This window comes from Momordica charantia, assembly GCF_013281855.1.
Source record: "Momordica charantia cultivar OHB3-1 chromosome 4 unlocalized genomic scaffold, Mcharantia_2.0 BLBB01000004.1, whole genome shotgun sequence".
Lineage (NCBI taxonomy): Eukaryota > Viridiplantae > Streptophyta > Magnoliopsida > Cucurbitales > Cucurbitaceae > Momordica > Momordica charantia.
The window spans coordinates 22969479-22991136 of NW_028275162.1; the positions used below are offsets into that span (position 1 = coordinate 22969479).

Here is a 21658-nt window from a genome sequence, read left to right on the forward strand (position 1 = left end):
TAATGTATTTTTTTACATATGTTTATATTTTTCTGAAAAGTGCTTCTAATAACTAATTGTTTAGTTGTACTATGTTCAAAAGTGATTCTAATCCTAACAAGTATGATTTTTTTTCCGTCATGAGTGATTTGATCATCATTTCAAAGTTATTTTTTTTGGATAATTGCTTCTCAAATCATTTCTAAATCAATCTATTTGTTTAAAAATACTTTGATTTATCGAACACCCTAGAATTTTTTTTTTTTTTTTGTAAAGTTCTTATAGTAATCTAAATTTAGTATAATCATACTTTAAAGCAAAATTATTTTTAAATAACCATTAAAGGACGTGGACTTTAGGAGATAAAGTGAATGCCTCTTTTGTAAGAAAAACCTTGGTTTGGTAAGATGAGACAATAATAAAAGTTTGTTAGTTTTATTGTATCTAATCTTTTTTTCTTTTTTTTTTCTTTTTCTAAAAAGTAAACTAATTAACGTGAATGGAAAGTTTTATTAGGAAAATTGGTAGAAGTAGGCTCCATCTGCTTTTCTGCCCACCAAATAAAAAAGGAATAATTATAATGTAGACTTTCTCAAATTCATCCATCAAAATTAATATATACAAACTGCGATCATAAATTACCAATTTAGCATTGTGTATATTTAGTTTAAAACGTTCTGATTACATCATTATTATTATTTTCTTTTAGGAAAAAGGTTCGACCAATTTTAATTTTAATCTTTTAATTTCGTCAGTTTAAACTGCATTGGTAAGCTTTATTATTTTTTTTCCAGTAAAAGTGAAATTTAACCAATGAGTGGTGCAATTAATTAGTTAAGTTTTTCTTTTCTTTTTTTAAGATCTTGCGACTAGTTATAGAATGATTGTCTCTATATAGTTGGATGAAACTTTTTACACTCATGGGTGATTCAAATGGTGTCGAATGCTTTTTACTAATAAGTTTGTTGGTTGTTAAACTATTTGACATGATTGTGAGAAATTTGGCCTTTTGGAATTCCGCCAAGTACCAATCCTTTAGAATAAAAGGCATCGACGAGACCTGCATAACAGAAGAGCACTAAAAACCGCTGTAGTTCTTACTACACAAGCTCCGATGCTTAAGTAGTAGTCCAGTATGAAGAGTATGATATTTTTAGCATAGCAAATAGTAGGGATGTGTAGCGTACCCTTAGGGTTTGGTTCATCCTCTTATTTATAGAAGTTGAATCCTAACCAAGAATTATCTAACTTGAATCATAATCATTTTAGGATATATATAAGTCAAATCCTAGTGTACTCAAGAGATCTGGACTCCTGACCCATGTGTTTCGTCGAGAGCCTAACATTGGATCGAGGGTTGAGATAGGACAAGTTCGGATCGGGCTGCACAAAAACAATGAGAACCAAAGGAGGGTTCTCGACCATTGGTTGAGGCCTCGTCCCAGGTTTCGATGCTTACCTGGTTCGTCTGTTTTTGTCACTTGATCTGTTCTTCTTTTATCTTCCCGTAACATTATTTGAAATGACTGTGAGTTATTCTTAGTTAAATTTTATATAATCTATTGGTTCGCATCTGATAAATATCAAATTTAGTTTAACAAGGTATTAATTGTAACATTTTAACATTTATTCAAGTTTAGTATTCAAATTTTTTTCAAATACAACAACATATAAAAGTGTAGATTTGAACCAATGACCTTTGATTCAAATATTAAGTTTGTTAACTCGAGTCTAATTCAATTAATTAAAAAATTTATATCCGATAAAAAATATTGGAGTTCGAATTCTTTCCTACCTATTAAATTCCAAAGGAAAATTGTCTTTTAAAAAAGGAATATATATATGTATATAAAGCTGAGCTACATGTATAATAAATGCAACGATGTAACGTGATACAATCTGCGTCATGGACACGCGCAGACTGCACGTGATATCACGTGAGAAATAAGATTTTTCCGATTCTTTTCCCGAAAAGGAGAAATAAGAAATTGAGTTATTGTTATTATTATTAATTAATTAGAAAATGGAAACGACATCGCATCGGGCATGTGCAGGTGAGCCCCATTTTGGTGCACGCTTGGCCACCGCAATGAATGATACCAAAACTCTGCACTCCGCTCCTTCTCCTTGGCTGCATTCAATTGTCCACTTTCTTCTTACCAACCAACTCCATATCAAAATTTCTTTCCAATTTTATCTCCCAATTCTTAACTATGTTTAGATTGTCATTTTGTGTCTCAGTTCTAATATAAAGTGTTTTTGAAATTTCATTTATGCGCACCTTTTATTTAATGTTACAAAAATTTAAGTATTTTAGAGCCTGTTCTGTTTTGTAATATTACCGTCTTGTTCTTTATTTTCAATTTTATTAAAACATCTAATTACTTGATAAACTATAAAATTTTTGGAAACAATACAATCTTGTTTCTGGTTCCTGGTTCCTGTTTCTAATTTATTCCAATATAAATAAATCTTTTGTTTTATCATTCATGAATGGGTGTTTAGGTTACGTAATTCTATTATTCTTTATTATAAAATAGGAAACATAAATAAGATCAATAGTATTCGTATTGATCTTAATTATTTAATTATTTTTGATAGGGCCTATTTTGATCTTAATTTGTTTTATAACGGAAATTTATTTTAATTTTGCAAAGGATCTGACTTTCACTTGGGCCAGGGATTCATATTTTAGATACCATAAATGGATGAATTTATGATCATACCAAAGGGGATAAAAGACTTTTATCAGAATGGAAAATGGTTGGGCATGGCCTCAAATTAGGCAAAATTATATATGTTGAAATATTCTGTACATTGTTTTTGTAACAATTTATTAATTATAAAGATTTATATTTAATTTTGGATGGTGGGATGCTTCCAAGCCTCATTTTCTGACTCAAAGATTTTTAACCATTTATTTTTTATAAGGGGTAAAATTGTAAACAAGCACTACAAATCTTGTTGAATTAAATCAAATACCTATGAAGTAAAAGTCAAAGTCAATAGATTCCAAACTACAAGCACGCTCAAAAGTTGTGAGCAACCGCGTTACCCTATTTTTAAGAATCGGTAACAAAACATGTACCTCTGGAATTTAGAATTAGATGATATTCTTAGAACCTTCAACAATTGTCATAGTTTCGAACATTTTGATCAATCAAAAACTTCAATTTTTTTTTTCTTAATTCAGTATTGAAAAATTTTCTTTGAAAATTGCAGATCATCTAAGAGAAGCCTCCTGAACTGTCTCCATTTTTAATAAAATGTTTAGCACTAATAATCATGATTGAGAAAAAAAAAAAAAGAGATCATGATGATGCTAAACCTTTTATAAAAATGTTTAGTACCAATAATCCAATCATCATATTTGAATAATATTTGAAATTTTTAGACGAGAGACAGAAAAATGGAGAAAATATGAAATTATATATATACGAAGAAAGAGGAAAAAAATTAAGAGAATTGATTTACAATGACTTAAAAAATGGGGAAGGGGGAGAATTTAGCAAAACTATGGGGCATGCCCGTAAAATATGGAAATTGAAGAGGGTGATTAAGGAAAAAAATAATTGGAGGACAGGCAATCACAGGCTTTTGGCGGGTTCCTGAAGTTGATTTGTGAGCTGAAAACTCAGCTCCATCTCACCTTATTAATGGCTTTTAAATCCATTTTTACATTCTTTTTACTGCTCATCTACGCCACCGTCGCCGCCGCCGTGATCCCTCCCTCCATTTTCCTTCTCCCACAATCCCGACCAACAAACACCAAGAGCCAACTCCAAGAGTAGGCTCACAAATTCCACATCTCCTCTCCTCCTCCGTTCATCTCTCTCTCTAGCCTTCTCTCTCCTCTGTCTGGGAGTTCCCCACCAAAGATTCCCTGTTCTTTCTTCCAACCGAAGCAGCTGCAGATCCGCAGCTGAGGCAAGGTACCCACTCCACTACATTTGATTACTTGCCCCAATTAATTTAGTATTCCCTAAATGTGCTGTAATTTTAATCGACCAGTTTTTGGTCCTATTTGCGTCAACTTTTACTGGCGTGGTGATATGATATCCCTGTTCTGTTTCACTTCTCTGCATTTGGCGTTTTCCCCACTCTGTTAATTTTCTAATAATTCGGTTTGGATTTTGTGACATCTGGGTCTTCGCTTTCGGGTGGGCTACTGACGTCTCATTGAAGAGAAATTATGTGTTTACTTTAGGCTTTTTCAAGTTTAAACTCATTCTCTTCTTACAAACAGTTCATTTTTTTTTTCCTTTTTTCCAGATTTAGATGGACAGATGATTTGGGATTCTGTTTTTCCCTCTGCAGTTGTCAGTCTTGTTGGTCTGGATTTCAGTGCACGAGCACCATTTTTTTGAATGAGGGAGTTTTCTGGATCACGGCTTTGTCCGTTTGCGAGGGTGGATTTTTCTTTAGCTCACTGCAGTTTCCACAGCCCGGATCCGGGGGTTTTCTGCTGGGCGTGTTGAATTTTGTTCGTCAAATTTGGCGTTTCTCGCAAGTTTGTCTCCTCCAAGAAGGTATGTTTTAGAATTGTCACTGTTTTTTCTGTAATCTTTTGCTGTTTCACCTTACCCCCTTGCTTTTATGGTGTTTTGTTTTTCTTATTGTCCCTTTTGAATTCTGGATTAACGGTCCAATCCTCCCGAACGGTATTGAACTCAAGACCTCCGGGGGAGCAATTGGATTTAGGGTGAACATTATTGTTTTGGAAAGAACATGTAATCTAAAACGCTTGAGCTGAGGCTCCAGCATTTCTATGTCTGCGTTTCTTGGTTCAGATGTTCTGTTTTCTTTTGTGTGGTTGTTTCTCTTAATCTAATAATGTTCAGTTTTCATCTTATTTCTTCCATTTCTTTTCCCAATGTTGGTTTGACCTTTTGATGTGATCTACAAACAGTCCGTGACTGTAGATTTGAATTTCCAGTTCAGGTATCTGGTTCTGACCGATGGAATTATTCACCGACGACTGTGGTTTTGTCTAATTTGGTTTTATAGTTTTTATCTAGCCATGTTTGGTTATGTACATTGGGATCATTAGGGATGGTAATTTTCATCAAATAAGTATTTCATTAGTATTGACTTGTTCTGTTGTTCAGCATTCTCTAATTTCTTGTGTGTCCTCTGCATGTACTTCCTATCTCTTGTTAAATGTATCTTCTTGTCGCAACTTTAATGTTTTCCGGGTTGGTTATTTTTATGTTATCGAGTTTGATTACCAAATACAAGCATATACTACTTCATCGTGGATCTCTCTCTCTTTCTCTCTTCATTATTTTCTCTGGTGAGAAAAGGGATTCATTTTCCTCTCATTGTGAGAAGGTTGCTATGAGAATGTATTCAAAGGGAAGGTCTAAGTTTCAATTTATAACTTAAGTTGTACCAGTCAACTCTATGAAATTTCACTTTTGCCTTCTGCTGTTTCTGCTTGACTGCTCAAGTTTTAGCTATATCTGACAAACCCCTTGATTTGATAGTGGTGATGGAAAACTAATTTATTGCATACATTATTTGGTACCTTAGGGGCTATTGAGAGCTTATCCAATGAGTTGTACTTCCTTCTCGTTGAATTTGAAATTTTCACTTTCCTTCTGCATGTTCGTTAACCGTTGCTCCTTGAGAGTGATTATTCAAGCCTTTTTAAGACATTGAGATTCTTCCTTCTGTATTAGGTTAATTCCAAAAAGCTATTTTTTAAGAGAACTATGAGATTACTTTCCTCACCAGTTAACAAAAAACCATACTTCTGGGTGGGATTTGACAACATAGACAATTTAGCTGTATTAAATTTTTGCATAATTGACATAATTACTTTTTTCTATTAATTTAGAAAGAATAAGACTGTATGCTGTTGCTGATACAAAATCTTGTGCAGTGGATGATTGCGATATTACATTGAAATGTCAAGGATTGCTAAGTGGAAGCTTGAGAAGACAAAAGTAAAGGTGGTCTTCAGGCTTCAATTCCATGCCACGCATGTAAGTTAACTTATCTCATTTCTAGATGCCGTCCATTTTTACTTTTCTCTCTTTTGTTTGTTCTTTCTGAAGCTGTCTCATTTTGAAACATGGTTCCAATGCTTTCTTTTCAAATATCATTTACATGTAACAACGAACACCAAACATATTTCACATGTATAGAAAAAGTATATAAAATGTAAAAGAACGAGGAAAAGGGAAACAACTTGTAATGGGTGCTTATTGCAAGGATGCCAATATTGGATTTCATGATGTCAACAATCTAATCTTCAAGAACTCGGTCCTTGTAGAGTGGGTATGACTAAGTGAAATTATGTTATATGGTAAGTATGATAAAGTCAAAAGATGTGTTTTTCCGGCCTGTGGTGATTGGTTAGATGAGTTATTATCACAGTTATATGGATAACTTCACTTATATTTAGATCTTGATATGTTGATATCTATCCGTTTGTTTATGCTGCCTCTCATGTATGAATGAAAGTTATGTTTGGGAGGGAAACAGGAAACCTAAAGGTGGATAAGGAAATGGGATGCTTCCCAAGTCTGGACCACCTTGTTTAGCAAATGGATTGCTGAAGTTCATGGCATTATTTGGTTTGAATGCCTGCATTTCTCGTATGAATGTATGATGCCCCACATCATTGAAGATTAAGCTCTTACGTTTGAATTCTTTTCCATTTCTTTTTCTTTCTTCATCGTCTGTTTTGAGTTGTCAGCAGATTCAATTGTAATACATTCTACCTCTTTACTTTGACACAAAATACTGCATATGAAATTTTATGCAACCAATCTTGTTATTTATGCAACGACGGACTCTTGATGTCTCCTGCACGATCCAGATTCCACAATTTGGATGGGACAAACTGTTTATATCTTTCATTCCTGCCGATTCTGGAAAGGCAACAGCAAAGACAACAAAAGCAAATGTGAGAAATGGAGCGTGCAAGTGGGCCGATCCTATCTATGAAACAGCCAGACTTCTCCAAGACACTAGAACGAAGAAATATGATGATAAGCTCTATAAACTTGTGGTGGCCATGGTAGTATTCCTATAAATTCTTCATCATTTTCTCTTTTCTCAATTTGTTTTGAACTTCCCAGCAATGTCTAAAACAATTGCTCTTACTTCTTTTTGGACCAAATCCCAACAATACTAGGGATCATCTCGTTCGAGCATTCTTGGGGAAGCTAACATCAATCTTGCTGACTATGCGGATGCATTGAAGCCTTCAGCTGTTGCACTGCCTCTTAATGGATGTGAAGCTGGAACTATTTTACATGTAAGAATTGGGAAGGCTTGTCATTCCTAACACATGACTCAAAGCTCTCACCAATTTTCTATCCATCCTTTTCTAATTTATAATTCATTGTAACATGTTGTTCAATCATATTCAATGGCAGGTTACCGTACAGCTGCTTACTTCTAAAACTGGTTTCAGGTGGGGTACTCATTAATCGAAACTTGCATACTCAGTCCTATTTTCATCTTGTTAACATGTATTTATCTTTCTTTTTAGGGAGTTTGAGCAGCAAAGGGAGCTTAGGGAGAGGGGGCTCCAAACATTCTCCGACCAAAATAGTCATGGTGAATCTCCTAGTGGAAAAGTGTCACTATCCGATGATAAGGTTTGTTTCCCCCCCAATTATGTTTTTCTGGAACTATAAAATCATGGCCTAAAGTTTTTTGTACTTATTATCTTCTAGGGTAATTACAAAAATATTTGTACTTGGGGCATTTTTCAAAGAGATCCTTATCCATGTTAAATCACTTGATAGGAAAATCACAACCCTAACTGAGGAAATGAAGAATGATGGAAAGACAACATTAATAAACTGAAAAAGGAGATGGCCAGGTTAGAAAGCAATTACACCATTAGTGCCCAACATTACATAAATACTTCAAAACAGTTAACCCTTGGAATGCCCGTCTCCCCACAAAGTGTAAAAAGGAGCTTACTAATGTCACATTGTAATGGTGATTCAGATATTTACACCAATATTTTAATGGTGGTGAAACACTCAAATGAAAGGTGATACGAAACTTATTGGCTATTTTTCATTATATTTCGTTTGTTGATCGTACATTAATATCAAAAAGATAGAAATTACATTAAGGGAATAATTTCAGGGAGGTCAAGTAACTTTTCTCATCTCCTATTGTTTTTGTATTCTTCTATTTATCAATGTATGATTAACATCCTTGTCTTCTTCTACTTGTCTTCTCTTTTGTAACTATAAAATCTTCTCCGTTTTAGCCAATTGGAAAATCTTTTTGTACACATTTTGTTTGGGCTTGCCCTTTTTTGTATATTTCGTTTCGGTGAAATAGTTCTGCTACTTATAAAAAAATTTCTCCATGTGCCTCCCATTCCACTCCCACCTTGGCTGAAATAGGTCAATGCAAGAATTAGGTCCAAAGAAGTACGTAAGGAACTCCCTTTACTTGACAATGAGGTTGGGCGAAAAGAAGAGTACGCAGATTCAGCAACCGGATTTGATGGCTCTTCCAATACTTCAGAAAGTCTATATGCTGAGAAACATGATGTGCATGAAGTTGACAGCATAAAGAGTACAGTATCTGGTGATCTAGGTGGGCTTTCCATTGGCCAAAGTCTTGAGTCAGAGAAAGGAGATCAGGGTGATCATCAATATCCAGTGCAGGGGTCCAATAATTGGGCTCATAACTGGGGCTCTGACTATGCTGCTGATAGTGACCTGATTGCTGCATATAAAGAAAACAGTAGACTTGGAGAAAGCTTGGAAGTAGCCGAGTCCTCCATTGTTGAGCTGAAGCTAGAGGTTAGCTCTTTGCAAAATCATGTTGATGAGATGGGTGTTGAAACACAGAAAATTGCTTGGCAGGTTGCTACTGAGACTGCTTCGGGTAAAGAACTGACAGAAGAAGTTTCAGTACTGAAATCTGAGTGTTTAAACCTAAAAGAGGAGCTTGAGAGATTGAAAAATTTGCAATCAAGTCTTACAGAATCTAGAAAAGTAATTTTGGAGGCTGACCAGGCTAGCTTATGTCAAAAGTTAGAGCCACAGTGGTTAAAGGGGCTCTTAACAATGGAGGAAAAGATTAGAGATCTGCTAAATAAGTCTCAATTTGGATGTCAAGACAGAGATGTTCGGTTTCTCCTGGCCGACTTGGAGGGCTTGCTCTGTTTTCTGCAAGATATCAGAGAACAAATGCAACAGGCAATTTCATGTGACAACGCAAACCAAAATGATATCAGAAAATTGAACTCCCCGACAAGTCAGATATTGGCATCAGGAACTGGGTTTGATTCAGATATTTACCACACTGAGAGCATGCTTCATTGTCTTATACCGGGTCTGGTGTCCTATGAACCCAATTCTGTAGATGCCATCAGTTCAATGAAAGGGAAAATTTTTGAACTTCTAAGGGAGCTGGACGAGTCAAAAGCCAAACAGGAGGGCCTTGCACAGAAAATGGACCAGATGGAATGCTACTACGAAGCTTTTATTCAGGAACTTGAGGAAAATCAGAGACATGTGATCGGAGAGCTTCAGAATCTCAGAAATGAGCATGCAACATGTATATATACTGTCACGGCCTCTAAGGATGAGATAGAAGCACTGCATCACGAAATGAATAACCATTTAATGAAGTTTGCCGAAGACAAGAAGCATTTGGATTCTATCAATAAGGAGCTTGAGAGGCGGGCTTCTAGTGCCGAGACAGCTCTCAAAAGGGCACGCTTAAATTACTCAATTGCTGTGAATCAGTTACAGAAGGACCTTGACCTATTATCTGGCCAGGTTACGTCCATGTTTGAGACTAATGAGAACCTCATTAAGCATGCACTTGCTGGTTCTTCACTACCAAGTAGTCAGGAATACTGTGAAATAGGTTGGAATCCAAAAGTTGAATTGGAGGAATTTCCTGCTGGCAAACTCTTGCAGTGTCAGAATCATGATGCAGGTGTAAAGAAATATCACTTAAGTGGAGGTATTTTCTCTGAGGACTTGAAAAGGTCTCTCTACTTGCAGGAAGGTCTGTATCAAAAGGTTGAAGATGAAGTCTTTGAACTGCATTTATCAAACATATACCTGGATGTGTTTTCAAAAACGCTACACGAAACTTTGCTTGAAGCAAGTACTGGTTTCAAACTTATGAAAGAGAGAATGAATGAGATTAGTCAGCAGCTGGAGCTATCGACCAAGTCCAAGGAATCATTGTTACTTGAACTGCAAGCTTCTTTGGAAGAGATCCAATCTCTAAATGAATATAAGACTGCAATTGTTGCAAAGTATAATGAAATGGCATTAAAAACTGAAATTTTAGAAGAAAATTTATTAAATGTTACTCGTGAGAATTCCTTGCTTACCAAGAGAATAACAGAATGTGAGGCCTTGGTGACAGAATATAGAAGTTTTGAGATGAAGTATCAAACCTGTCATATGGAGAAGTTAGAGCTGGAAAATTCAATGATGGAGGAAAACATTGAAAACAAAAATATCCGTAATGAGATTTCATCTTTGCACGAGGAGTTGAAAGCACTTAGAGTTGAATTTGACAACCTATTTTCAGAGAAGGAGGAGCTGCATAATACTGTTGATTTTGTGCAAGATAAGTTGAGTAAATTGTTGGCTTCCTGTAGAAAAAACTCTAACAATTTCTCTCTCTTTGGTGAATCTGTCTATAATGACTCGGAGTCGGACAGCTTAGCAGGCTTGGTTTTGCAATTTGAAAATCTGCATCTTAATGCATGCAAGAAACTTCTCCAGCTCATGGATGAGAATAAACATCTGATGGAAGAAAGAGATATGGCTCAAAAGTCCTTAACCAGAGTAGCATCAGATAATCTGATTATGAAAGAGAATTTTGGAAGTGCAAGACAAGACATGGTCAATAGACTGGACAAGGCTAATGGACTGGTACAAAAGTTTCAGATAGCAATTGAGACCGTTTCTGAAAGTATCAATAGCAGTGAAGCTGGAGATAAATTTACCCAGCAGCATAAAGAACTTCTGTCTGTTCTTGATCATGTGGAGGATGAACTGCAACAACTGACTTCTAAAAACAATGGCCTTGAAAATGAAATGATGGCACTGAGGTTGGTAAATGAAGAACTTGAAACTTGTAAGTTTACCATCGAGGTGCTAACAAAGGAGAAACAAGATCTACTTGAGTCTTTACATGAAAAAGTAGAGGAATCAATGGAGCTTAAGTCGGAGCTGGGTCGTTTAGAAGAAAAATCTCAATCATTGTCTAATGAGCTAGATATCGAGCAAAGTTTCAGAGATGTCTTAGAGAACAGAATTAAAGATCTTGATGCCCAAATAAAGGAGAAGAGTTGTAAGTTGCTAGATTTTGAGAAAATGAAGGCAGAAGCTGGAAGTCTCAAGCAATTGGTGTTGGATCTCGAGTCGGAGAAATCAAGAGTCCACAAACGTTTAATACAGTCTGAGGAACTTCTTATGCATTTTGATCAGAAGAGTTCTTCCTTGGTTTGTTTGGAAAGTCAATTAAGTGAAATGCATGAATTTTCAATTGCTGCAGATATTAGCCTAGTTTTCACAAGATCTCAGTATCAGGACCAGCTTGAAAATTTTGTTCACCAATTTCTGTTATCAGAAAGGGACTTTATTTCTCTTCAGGAAAAGTATCTTAATGTAGAGACTGCTCTTAATCATTGTCAGGCTAGTGAAGCATGTCAAGTTGAAGAGAATGCTAGATTGTTGATGAGTCTCAACTCTCTAAAAGCTGAGATAGAAGCCTTCGCTTCAGAAAACAAAATGCTTCTTGATGCAAACGAAAAAATAATGACTCGGTCTGAGGAGTTACAAAGTCAGACTAAAATTTTGGAGGCTGCAGCTGATGCCGATAGAAGTCAACATGCTCGAGAGGTTGAAAAACTGGGGAAAGAGTTGATGACTTGTGAGACAGAAATTGATGATTTGTTGCTTTGCAAGGAAGAACTGGAAGTAAGCTTGTTGGTTGTCAGATCAAAATTGGATGAACAGCATGCTCATGTGATCTTGCTCCAAGGTATGAGCGATGAGATTGTGATCTTGCAAAATAGGTGTAATGAGCTAAACCAGAGGCTTTCTGAACAAATCTTGAAAACAGAAGAATTCAAAAACCTGTCTACTCACTTGAAGGATCTAAAAGACAGGGCCGATGCGGAGTGCCTCCAACTTCGTGAAAAAAAGGAGAATGAAGGGCCATCCAACGCCATGCAAGAGTCTCTCAGAATTGCATTTATTAAAGAACAATATGAAACAAAGTTGCAGGAGTTGAAGCACCAGCTCTCTGTGTCCAAGAAACACAGTGAAGAAATGCTATGGAAATTGCAAGATGCAATCAATGAAGTTGAAACTAGAAAAAAATCTGAAGTGTCTCACATAAAAAGAAACGAAGAGCTGGGAAAGAAGATCTTGGAGTTGGAAGGTAACTTAAATGCAGCTCTCTCTGAAAAGCGGGAACTAACGAAAGCATATGATTTGGTGAAGGCTGAAAAAGAATGCTCTTCTATCAGCCTTGAATGCTGCAAGGAAGAAAAACACGACCTTGAAGCTTCTTTGAAGAAATGCAACGACGATAGATTTAAAATTACAATGGAACTGAATTTAATGAAGGATTTACTGGAGAGTTACAAATTTCAGACGAGCATGCACAAGGAAGGCAGTGATGGAAAATACTCAGAAGATCACATGTCCAAGTCCTCAGACCAAGATAATGCAGCTCCTTGTGAAGAAGTTGAATGCACAAGATCAGTTTCAGCTGATGAGACCCATAATTCACATGCTTTTCTCAATGGTCAAGGGCAACCGGAGCAGGTACATAATGTTCTTGTATAATTGGGCTGATTTGTTTGAGCTTGTTTAGAGAACTCAATATGCCATGTCTATCGTTACTTCAAATGCATCTTGATTAGAAAAGTTATGTTTCTCTGGAAAAAAATTGAGGCCGTGTTTTGATAATAATTTTGTTTTTAGTTTAAATTTTAAAAATTAAGCTTCCATCTATTCATTTCCTTGTTTTGTTACCCACCTTTTAAAAATGTTTTCAAAATTTAAGTCAAATCTTGAAAACTTGTTTTTATTAACATGCCATAGAAATTGCGAGGAAGCCGGCACAATTTTCAAAATTAGCAAAATTCAAAACGAAATTGTTATCCAATGAAGCCTTAATTTAGAACCTAGATTAACTGAAATGACTGCCATTATGTAAATCTTACCACCCCTCATTTCCATGTCAATGGCAGGATGTTCTCATGTCAAGAAGTGTTAATGGACTTCAAAATATCTCTCCTGGAGATCAAGAGGTTGTGCTGCATGATGAGACAAAGCATTTAGCTCTAGTAAATGATAATTTCAGAGCTCAAAGCTTGAAATTTAGCATGGACCATCTAAATGAAGAGGTTAGTAAACTGTACTGCAGAAAGAAAGTGAGAATTTCTTCATTTGACTTATCAATATCATGTTTAGTCTAATAGCTCAGGACTGAAGTTTAAGCATCTCGTCTAGATCCTGCTATATGAACTCAAACAGATTCATTTCTAAATGTTGTTATATTCAACTCTTGTATTCCGCTTGCAGTTGGAAAGACTGAAAAATGAAAACTCGCTAAACGAGGATCATCCTTCTGACTCAGATTTGCCTGGTTTAGAACATCACCTGATGCGGTTACATAAGGTGATCTATAATTAGCATTTACCAACTTCCAATATGTAAATTGACATGTTAACACTCGAGTTCATTTATTCAGGCGAATGAAGTACTAGGAAGCATATTCCCCCTGTTCAAAGAATTTTCGGGCAGTGGCAATGCATTAGAAAGAGTACTAGCTTTGGAAATCGAGCTTGCAGAAGCATTGCAGGGAAAAAAGAAATCAAATTTTCAGAGGTAAACCATGGCCAATTTGATATTTACTAACATTTTTCAATTGCATAAAAGCCTTAATTCTCTGTGTTTGTGCTAGATTGTTTGAAGTCGAACTATTCTGATACTTTCAACAAAACATTTGGTCTGTGGTTCAGTTCTTTCTTGAAGCAACACAGCGACGAAGAAGCGATATACCGAAGCTTCCGAGACATCAATGAGCTTATCGAAGATATGTTAGATCTGAAGGGAAGGTATACGACTGTAGAGACTGAACTAAGAGAGATGCATGACCGTTACTCCCAATTAAGCCTTCAGTTTGCAGAGGTTGAAGGAGAGAGACAGAAACTCATGATGACCGTCAAGAATGTCCGAGCATCCCGGAAGCTTCTAAGCACCAATAACCGACCCTCATGGTCACCCCGCGGGGAGCATTCTCCTCCATAAGCTACTTGGCTTCTAAGTGTGGTCTCTCTGGTCTCTTTCACAAGTTGTTGAAATCACATTCAGTTGGAATATGACACCAAAGGCTCCATCTTTGGCTTCCTGCATCATCTCTTCAAGAAGCATATCGAGAGATGATACCGTCACCGGGAACCGAGACGTTATGATTTTGGAGTCAGCTGCACAAGTTGAAACACAACAGTTTTGTGTAAATAAGAAGAAAGCTTCTGCACCTATTCATTCACCAGATGGTAGAGTATTATCAAGTATAGGATCTTCTCTTCTATTTCAATGTAATTTTTTCTGTACAGTAAACGAAATACCTTCATGGCTAGATAGATGACTAAACTCTCCGAATATAATTAAGAGGAAGCAAATGAAACCATATCATTCAATCTTTGACCCTTTCTGGCATCTTGCTCCCCTTGGTGTGTGGATAATTTGATATTCTGCGCCCAAGTCATTGAGAAAATAAGTCATTTAGTTTGGCGGGTACAACATGCAGTTACTTTTATATCATATGAGAGAGATCAGTATCTAACGATTATAAGAATGATAGTCAGATTGAATAATCCTTCTGAGTCATGTGGAATGTAACAATACTCTTTTTCCCCATTCTTTTTCTTTCTTTCTGCCTCAAAATTTTTCCTTCCCATGAACTAAAGATTCTAATAAAAATAATCTAAACGGAAGGTGATGATTAACGTTTGCTACATTTTAATTATGGTGGGCCTGGCCATGGAGCGAACTCCATTTTCTTTGTGGGCTTATTGGGCTGCGGTAAACCACTGCAGGGTATTTTTTAGGCCCATTAGGCCCAAAGATGACGACCATGAAACGAACATATATAGTTATTTATTTAAAAATCAGGCTACTTTCGGAAATGACCATTGTAGCACTATATTTTTCAGAAATAGCAATTTGAAAAACAATTCTATTTTAAAATTCAAGAGGGCCATCTAACGTAGAGATTAAAAATTACAGCCTCAGCTCTGTTGGTCTGATAAAAATAAAAATAAAAAAGTAGATGTTATTTTATTTTATTTGGAAAGTAATTTGTTGACAATAATATACATTAGTCTTATCATTTAAAAAATATATACACACATTATTCTATTAAAAAGATGTTACAAAGCATATATCTTTGTCATTATACTTGGTCACTATACCTGGTTAAATCTTACTATTATCATCCTTATTGTTTAACCTAGGCTCATCTTTTCATTGATCTACCAATATTGTACCAAATTATCATGAACTTATTTTCCATAAAAATTAGGAAGTTTGGGATGATTTTTTAGAACAAAATTTCAAAATTGTTTTTAAAATTTTAAATATCATTTTTGAAAATCATATAATCATCCCTAATATCGTGAGAGACAACATTAACATTGACATAAATGAGAAATTGCAACAATTGAAAATATAATTTAACCAAAAAATTAAAGGAAATGTTGCTGAAATATTTCTATTTGATGAACTGAAATTTGAAAGAAGGAAAAACGAAAAAGCCTTAAAAATGCAGAAATATTAATGGAAGATTAAAATGGAATTGTTGTACCTTTCAAATGTTTTAAAGTGCGGCCTCCTTATCACTTCCTTTTTCTTTTTCTTTTCTTTTTCTTCTTTTTTTTTTTTTTTACCTTTTTGAAAAAGTCACGTAACTGTACCCATCGGACGAAGAGGCGCTGAACCGAAGTGTCCATTGACGACATGTCGATCCACACTGCAAAACGGTTGCCGATCACGAAACATTCCACCGCCGATGCCCTCGCCACCGTACGTAAAACTCTTGAAAGCCGGATCTGACGCCTCCTCGATTGCTTCGCCTTCTTCGCATTCTATTGATTCGATGTCCTCCGCGTCCTCCGTTCGCTTCTCTCTTCCTCCGTCTTCTTCGACGAATTGGAGATCTCGATCGTCGTCCTCAGAATCGTCGGGTAACGGCGCCGGAACGAATTTCAGGATGAGTCGCCCATTTTCCCGGTGCGATTCCATGTACTGGAGGTGCCTCACTCTCTCCAGCGTCAAAGTTAATCTTCCATCGGAGCAATGTCTGGTTAAAACCCACGGCGGCCGCGTTCGAGGCCCTGCCTGTGCTGCTAGGAAAGAAATCGGCGGTGGAAACTGCTTTTCCGCCGCACATCGCTGATTTTGCTTATCAAGATCGCGGTGATCAACGCGATGATAACGATAATCGGAGGATTTCTCATCGATTTCTTCTGCAATCGAATTGGTCAAGCAAACACCGCTCTCAGTGCCTATCAAATCGTCCATTAACAAACAAGATCTGATCGAAGAAGAAGAAGAAGAATGAGTCAACAGTTTTGACCTGATAATGCCAACTCCAGCACTGCGAATAAGTCGTTGTGCCTTTTCTTCTCCTTCTTCCCCTTCTTCCGAAGAAATTAGGGCTTTGAGTCCAGAAATCGAAAATCGTACTGATTCGGGAACTGGACGGCGTTTGTGCGTTTGCATGGGAGACCAAAAAGTGGATGCGCAGAGAAGGAAACCGAAGAAAGATGAAACGATGATCCTAAGCTTTCCAAACAAGTCGCGTTCGCCTGAGAAATAATCCATGGCGATTTTTTCCCTCCCAAACCCAAACCCTAGCCATGGTGGGAAATGGATATTTTAGACACTTTTATTGTTAATTATTAATATTTTCGATAAAATTACACAGAAACGGAACGGATGCGTCCCCGCGCCCTCCATCGGTTAGCGACTTAATCAATTAACCTGCAATATTAAGAAATATACCCAATTAACACACTCCCAGTTTTCGATTTTCTATATATCTAATGGATTAAATTACAGATTTAGTTTTTTATTTTTCTTTTGTAAATAATTTAGGACCATTTACTTACCATAGCTGTAATGGGAATTAATCAAAATGAAAATCAATGATGTTATTTTTTTCATGTTGTTTACCTTTATTCTTTTTAGCTAATTATAAATATGTACTAATTTTTTTTAATTACAATAATAATAAATTTTAATTTAATTTATTACTGTACTCTTATAGTAAATATTTTTTTATATTAATAAATACTTAATAATTAAAATAAAATTACATCAAATAAAATATTTTTTCATTAGAAGACCATAATTTAATATAACATATTATTAAATTTTATTATTTTAATATTTAAAAATAATAATTTCTATTTTAAAAAATCTACTGATGTTAATTAATATAAATTTATATAATGTATAATTAAATCACATCAACTAATAAAAATTGAAGTATAAATAGAGAAGAAATTATAAAAGTATAAAAAAAATTAATTAAAAATTGTATGGGTCTAATTAATATACGAGAAAGAAAAGGTAAAATTTTAAATTAATTATAATAAATACGTGAGGCAAACAAAATAAAGAATTTGAATGAGATTTATGGGTTGTAATTAGAGTGTAATGAGATCACACCTCTTTATAGGGAATGAGATTGTTGGGGTGGATCCCACCATTTGATTTCATTTCTATCGAATAGGGAATGAAAGTTTTCAGGTAATTAAACAAGGCTTTTAGTTTAATTTTTAGTGTCTAATACATTATTTATCTTTACAAACTTTTAATATGTGTCTAATAGATCACTAATTTTTTATTTCATTTATCTAAGTTTCTAACTTTTTCGATGTTGTTAGCTAATAGACGATCTTGAATATGTATATGAGACATTTTTGTAAAGTTTAAAGATTATTTGTGTACTCAAAACTAATAGTTCAATGATCTATGAGATATATAATATGGGTTTATTATACAATTTTTAAAGTTTATGGTCCTATTGAAAATTTAGAGATCTATTACATCATTTTTAAAGTTAGAAGTAGTAAAAAAAAAAAAAAAAAATTGTTAGACACATCTTTATAATACATTGGCAGAATTTTAAATCAATAACAGATTTAAATCCCGTTTTGGTTTTCATCTTCGTGTAAATTAATATCTTATTTCGGTTTCATAAGAGTTTGTTTTGATTCTTGTTGTTAAACTTGAATTTCATTCAAATTTATAAAAATCCCTCATACCATCTATTTTGAAACTAACTCATACATTTAGAAAATAGATTAAAATCTCATTTTAATTACTGAATTTTAGGTTTAATCCTTTTTGTGCTATGAAATTTTGAACTTTTTATTTTAGTAAACTTTTATTTTATAAAAATAATCCTTTCAAATATATCTATTGTCTTTTTTTTTTTTTTTAACAAATAGATAATGAATACAAGTATCAATAGGTGACCAGACTTGCATCTATTATATTACATAGATTGACTAGGGTGATTTATTGGATGGACAGATATTGGGTGAAAAAAATATAATAGTGAACAACACGATTATCTTAGTCTAATAAATAATTTAAACTTCTACTCACATGTTGTTAATAAAAATAATTTCACATGTTTAAATAATTATTAAATACATTTACCGGATTCGACCTTAATTTGATAACAAAACAAGTAAAGATTTATATTAAACATAATTCTAACTTGTACCGTCTATAAGTATTTTTATTTCGTTTTTAATGAAAGAAAGCATTAAAAAGAAATATAATTAGAAAAGTAATGACTATATTCCACAATCGGAATACACCTATCTAAGGATAGAGAAATGATAAAAAAAAATGGCTCACTTGTCAATAAAAGAGCCTGTTTGTTAAAAACCTTATTCAAATTCATAACATCATCAACCTCATTCAAAAATTGGAAGTGGAAGAAAAATAATTATCCAACCACCATGACCGGTAAGGAAGAGTTGGACAATTTTCTCAAATCATGTGAGTCGTGGATCTTAGGGTTGTTCAAGGACCCCGACAACTCGACGAATTCGAGGGTTGGACTGGGTTGGAAAAATCTCAACCCGACCGAGTTGGGTCGGGTCTCGAGTTGACCCTTGAAAATCCCGAGTCAACCCAACCCGACCCGAGATTACTAATAATCTAATATTACATATATATAATAAATCAATCATTTTAATTAAAATCTTATTTTTTTATTCAATCTCATCTATCCATATCATTAAATCTCAATCATTGATTTTAAGTTTCAATTCAATTCTTCCTATTTTGAATGTTTGATTCTTTCTCATCTCTAACATTTTCAATTTCATCTTCCTCTCTCCCATCTCTCTCTACAATCTCGTCGCCGCTGCCTTGCTCGCTCCCGTCTCGACCTCTCGCTGCCGCCGCCTCTGGCCACCACCGCTGCCTTGCTCCGGTTTACTCTCTCTCTCTCATTCTGCTGGTTTTTGCTTTTTAACCCAATAAAAAAAACTTCAATAATCACCTCCAAGGCAAAAGTAAATTAATTAATCAATTAAAAAAAACACGGCAACCCAACCCGAATTTATTGTATTTGATAATTCTTCAAAACATCCTAATGACGAAGTCGCAAACCATAATCATCTTTGATTTTGTCAGCCACAACAGCACAATTAACATTCTCAATATCCGCCATCGTCACCACGGAAACCAAAAGAAAAGAATGATCCTTCGTCCCAAAAATTTTAAATATAAAGAAGCATTAAAATTTAGAGATTTGAAATAAAATTTGAAATGGATTAATTAGAGAAGTCAGAAAGAAAGGGAAAAAAGAAAAGGAAAAGAAAAAAGATCCATGGTGTTGATGTTCGTGTCGAGTACAGTACAAGTACAACTCATATATTTTGTTTCCGTTCATTCAAACTCAGCCATCTGTGACTATGACTGCCAACCTTCATTTTTCATTTTCATAGGCTTAGCGGTAAAATGCCGTTGCAAATTTTATGTCTACGGAGTTCATAAAAGGTCGATGTTTATAAATATTTTTTTAAAAATTTATAAAGAATATTTCAATTATGAAATAAATATTTTAATCTTAAAAAAAAATTAATATTAGAATCATCTAGTAATATTTTATTGATATTTTTCATATTGTCAATTTTATTATATTGATACATACCAATATCGAAACGTTGATTGATATTTAGTATGTCGCTTGTACGGTACCTATTATATTTGTAAATTTAAAAATAATTACACGATTTTATCTAAAATTAATTGAAAGTAAATCGACAAAATGAAGATTTTAAGAGGCGTGATAACTAAAATAAATTTAAAAAATATATTTTTAAAACTTTTCTTTATTGTTTTGTTTGTTTTGCAGATACTTCTGGTCGTGTGACAGATCTGTTGGTGTCTTTTTCTCTTCATACTTCAGAGTTCAGACTTCATTTATGTATCATTTGTACCTTATAACTATTTATTTCATACAAAAATATTTTTGCTTTTAAAATAAATTACGTTTAAAAAAATTAAACTTCAAATTGGGTCTCAACCCTAAGCATTCCAAGTGTCATCACTCATGACTTCAAAATGTCAGTTAAAATATCTACAATGTGTATAAAGAGGTTGATGATATAAATATAATAAAATTATAATTCTTTTTCTTCCAACACTTAATTAAATTTTAATTTTAATTTTTAAAAAATCAATTTTAAATTTTATTGAATTCAACCATCAACTTCCTATTTTTTTTAGTTAGATTTGAACTCCCTTCGCGAATCTCATGGTGCAACCACATATGGAATTTGAACTCATTCTCGTTAAGCATAGCGCCTTTAGAACAATGAACCACTTATGATGGTTAATTAAGGAGTCTATTTTGGAGTTTAAATTTTTATATTTTTATAATTAGATTCCATTTGATAACCATTTTGTTTTTTATTTTCTATTTTAAAAAGTTATATTTGATTATTTTCATTAGTTTTTAATATTTTTCACATTCTTTTACCACACATTTGAATTCTTAGCTAAATTAGAAAAGAAAAAAAAGTTTATTTTTAGTTTTTAAAATTAATTTAGGATTTGATTTCATTTTAAAAAGTAGATAAAAAAATACATGGTATAAAAATAGTGTTTTCATACTTAGATTTTTAAAAACATAAAAAAAAGCTTAATTTTTTGTGTTTTGTTTAGATTTGTGTGATTTGTTGATCCGTGAGTTAATTCCATTCCATATATATATAATATATGGTTGAATATAATAGAAAAAAATAGGTGGGAGAATATGAGAATGATGTGGGGAATATGAAGGCCAATGATAAGGAAGGACTGACAAAGGAAAGGGTATAGATAGCTGTACCACATTATTCAAGAGAAGAAGAGATGGACAATGCAAATTATCAAATGGCCCTTGGAAATTGAATTCTGTACTTTTGCTATTTATACCCTTTCTGCCATTTCTCTGCCTTCTCTCTCTATATTTTCATCTATAGATTTATTAATTCATGAAAAAAAATAAATTATCGATTTAGTGTCTGTTATTTTAAAATCTTTAATTCTCATGGATTTAAATTAAAAATGTCAAATCTTTATATATTATAAGTTGAATCAGGTAAAGTAATTTATAGGGATTGGAT

At 34.1% G+C, this 21658-nt stretch overlaps 2 protein-coding genes across 4 annotated transcripts; one reads left to right on the forward strand and one right to left on the reverse strand.

Moving 5' to 3' along the window:
- Positions 1 to 3619: 3619 nt before the first annotated feature.
- Positions 3620 to 14665, forward strand: LOC111011860 (sporulation-specific protein). Of its 3 annotated transcripts, none has more exons than XM_022285788.2 (12): positions 3620 to 3911; positions 4252 to 4508; positions 5864 to 5966; positions 6806 to 7006; positions 7124 to 7246; positions 7368 to 7405; positions 7484 to 7592; positions 8361 to 12773; positions 13202 to 13357; positions 13536 to 13631; positions 13705 to 13841; positions 13918 to 14056. In XM_022285788.2, the coding sequence occupies exons 3-12, from the start codon at positions 5889 to 5891 to the stop codon at positions 13940 to 13942; spliced, it is 5376 nt and encodes a 1791-aa protein (XP_022141480.1). In that variant the 5' UTR covers positions 3620 to 3911; positions 4252 to 4508; positions 5864 to 5888; the 3' UTR covers positions 13943 to 14056. The 3 variants fall into 3 exon arrangements, with proteins under 3 accessions (XP_022141480.1, XP_022141476.1, XP_022141478.1); XM_022285784.2 differs by having other exon boundaries at positions 3626 to 3911; positions 13976 to 14665; XM_022285786.2 differs by having other exon boundaries at positions 3626 to 3911; positions 4297 to 4508; positions 13976 to 14665.
- Positions 14666 to 15715: 1050 nt separating this feature from the next.
- Positions 15716 to 16854, reverse strand: LOC111011861 (uncharacterized). The gene has a single exon (XM_022285790.2). The coding sequence runs from the start codon at positions 16839 to 16841 to the stop codon at positions 15918 to 15920; it is 924 nt and encodes a 307-aa protein (XP_022141482.1). The 5' UTR covers positions 16842 to 16854; the 3' UTR covers positions 15716 to 15917.
- Between the last annotated feature and the right edge of the window lie 4804 nt (positions 16855 to 21658).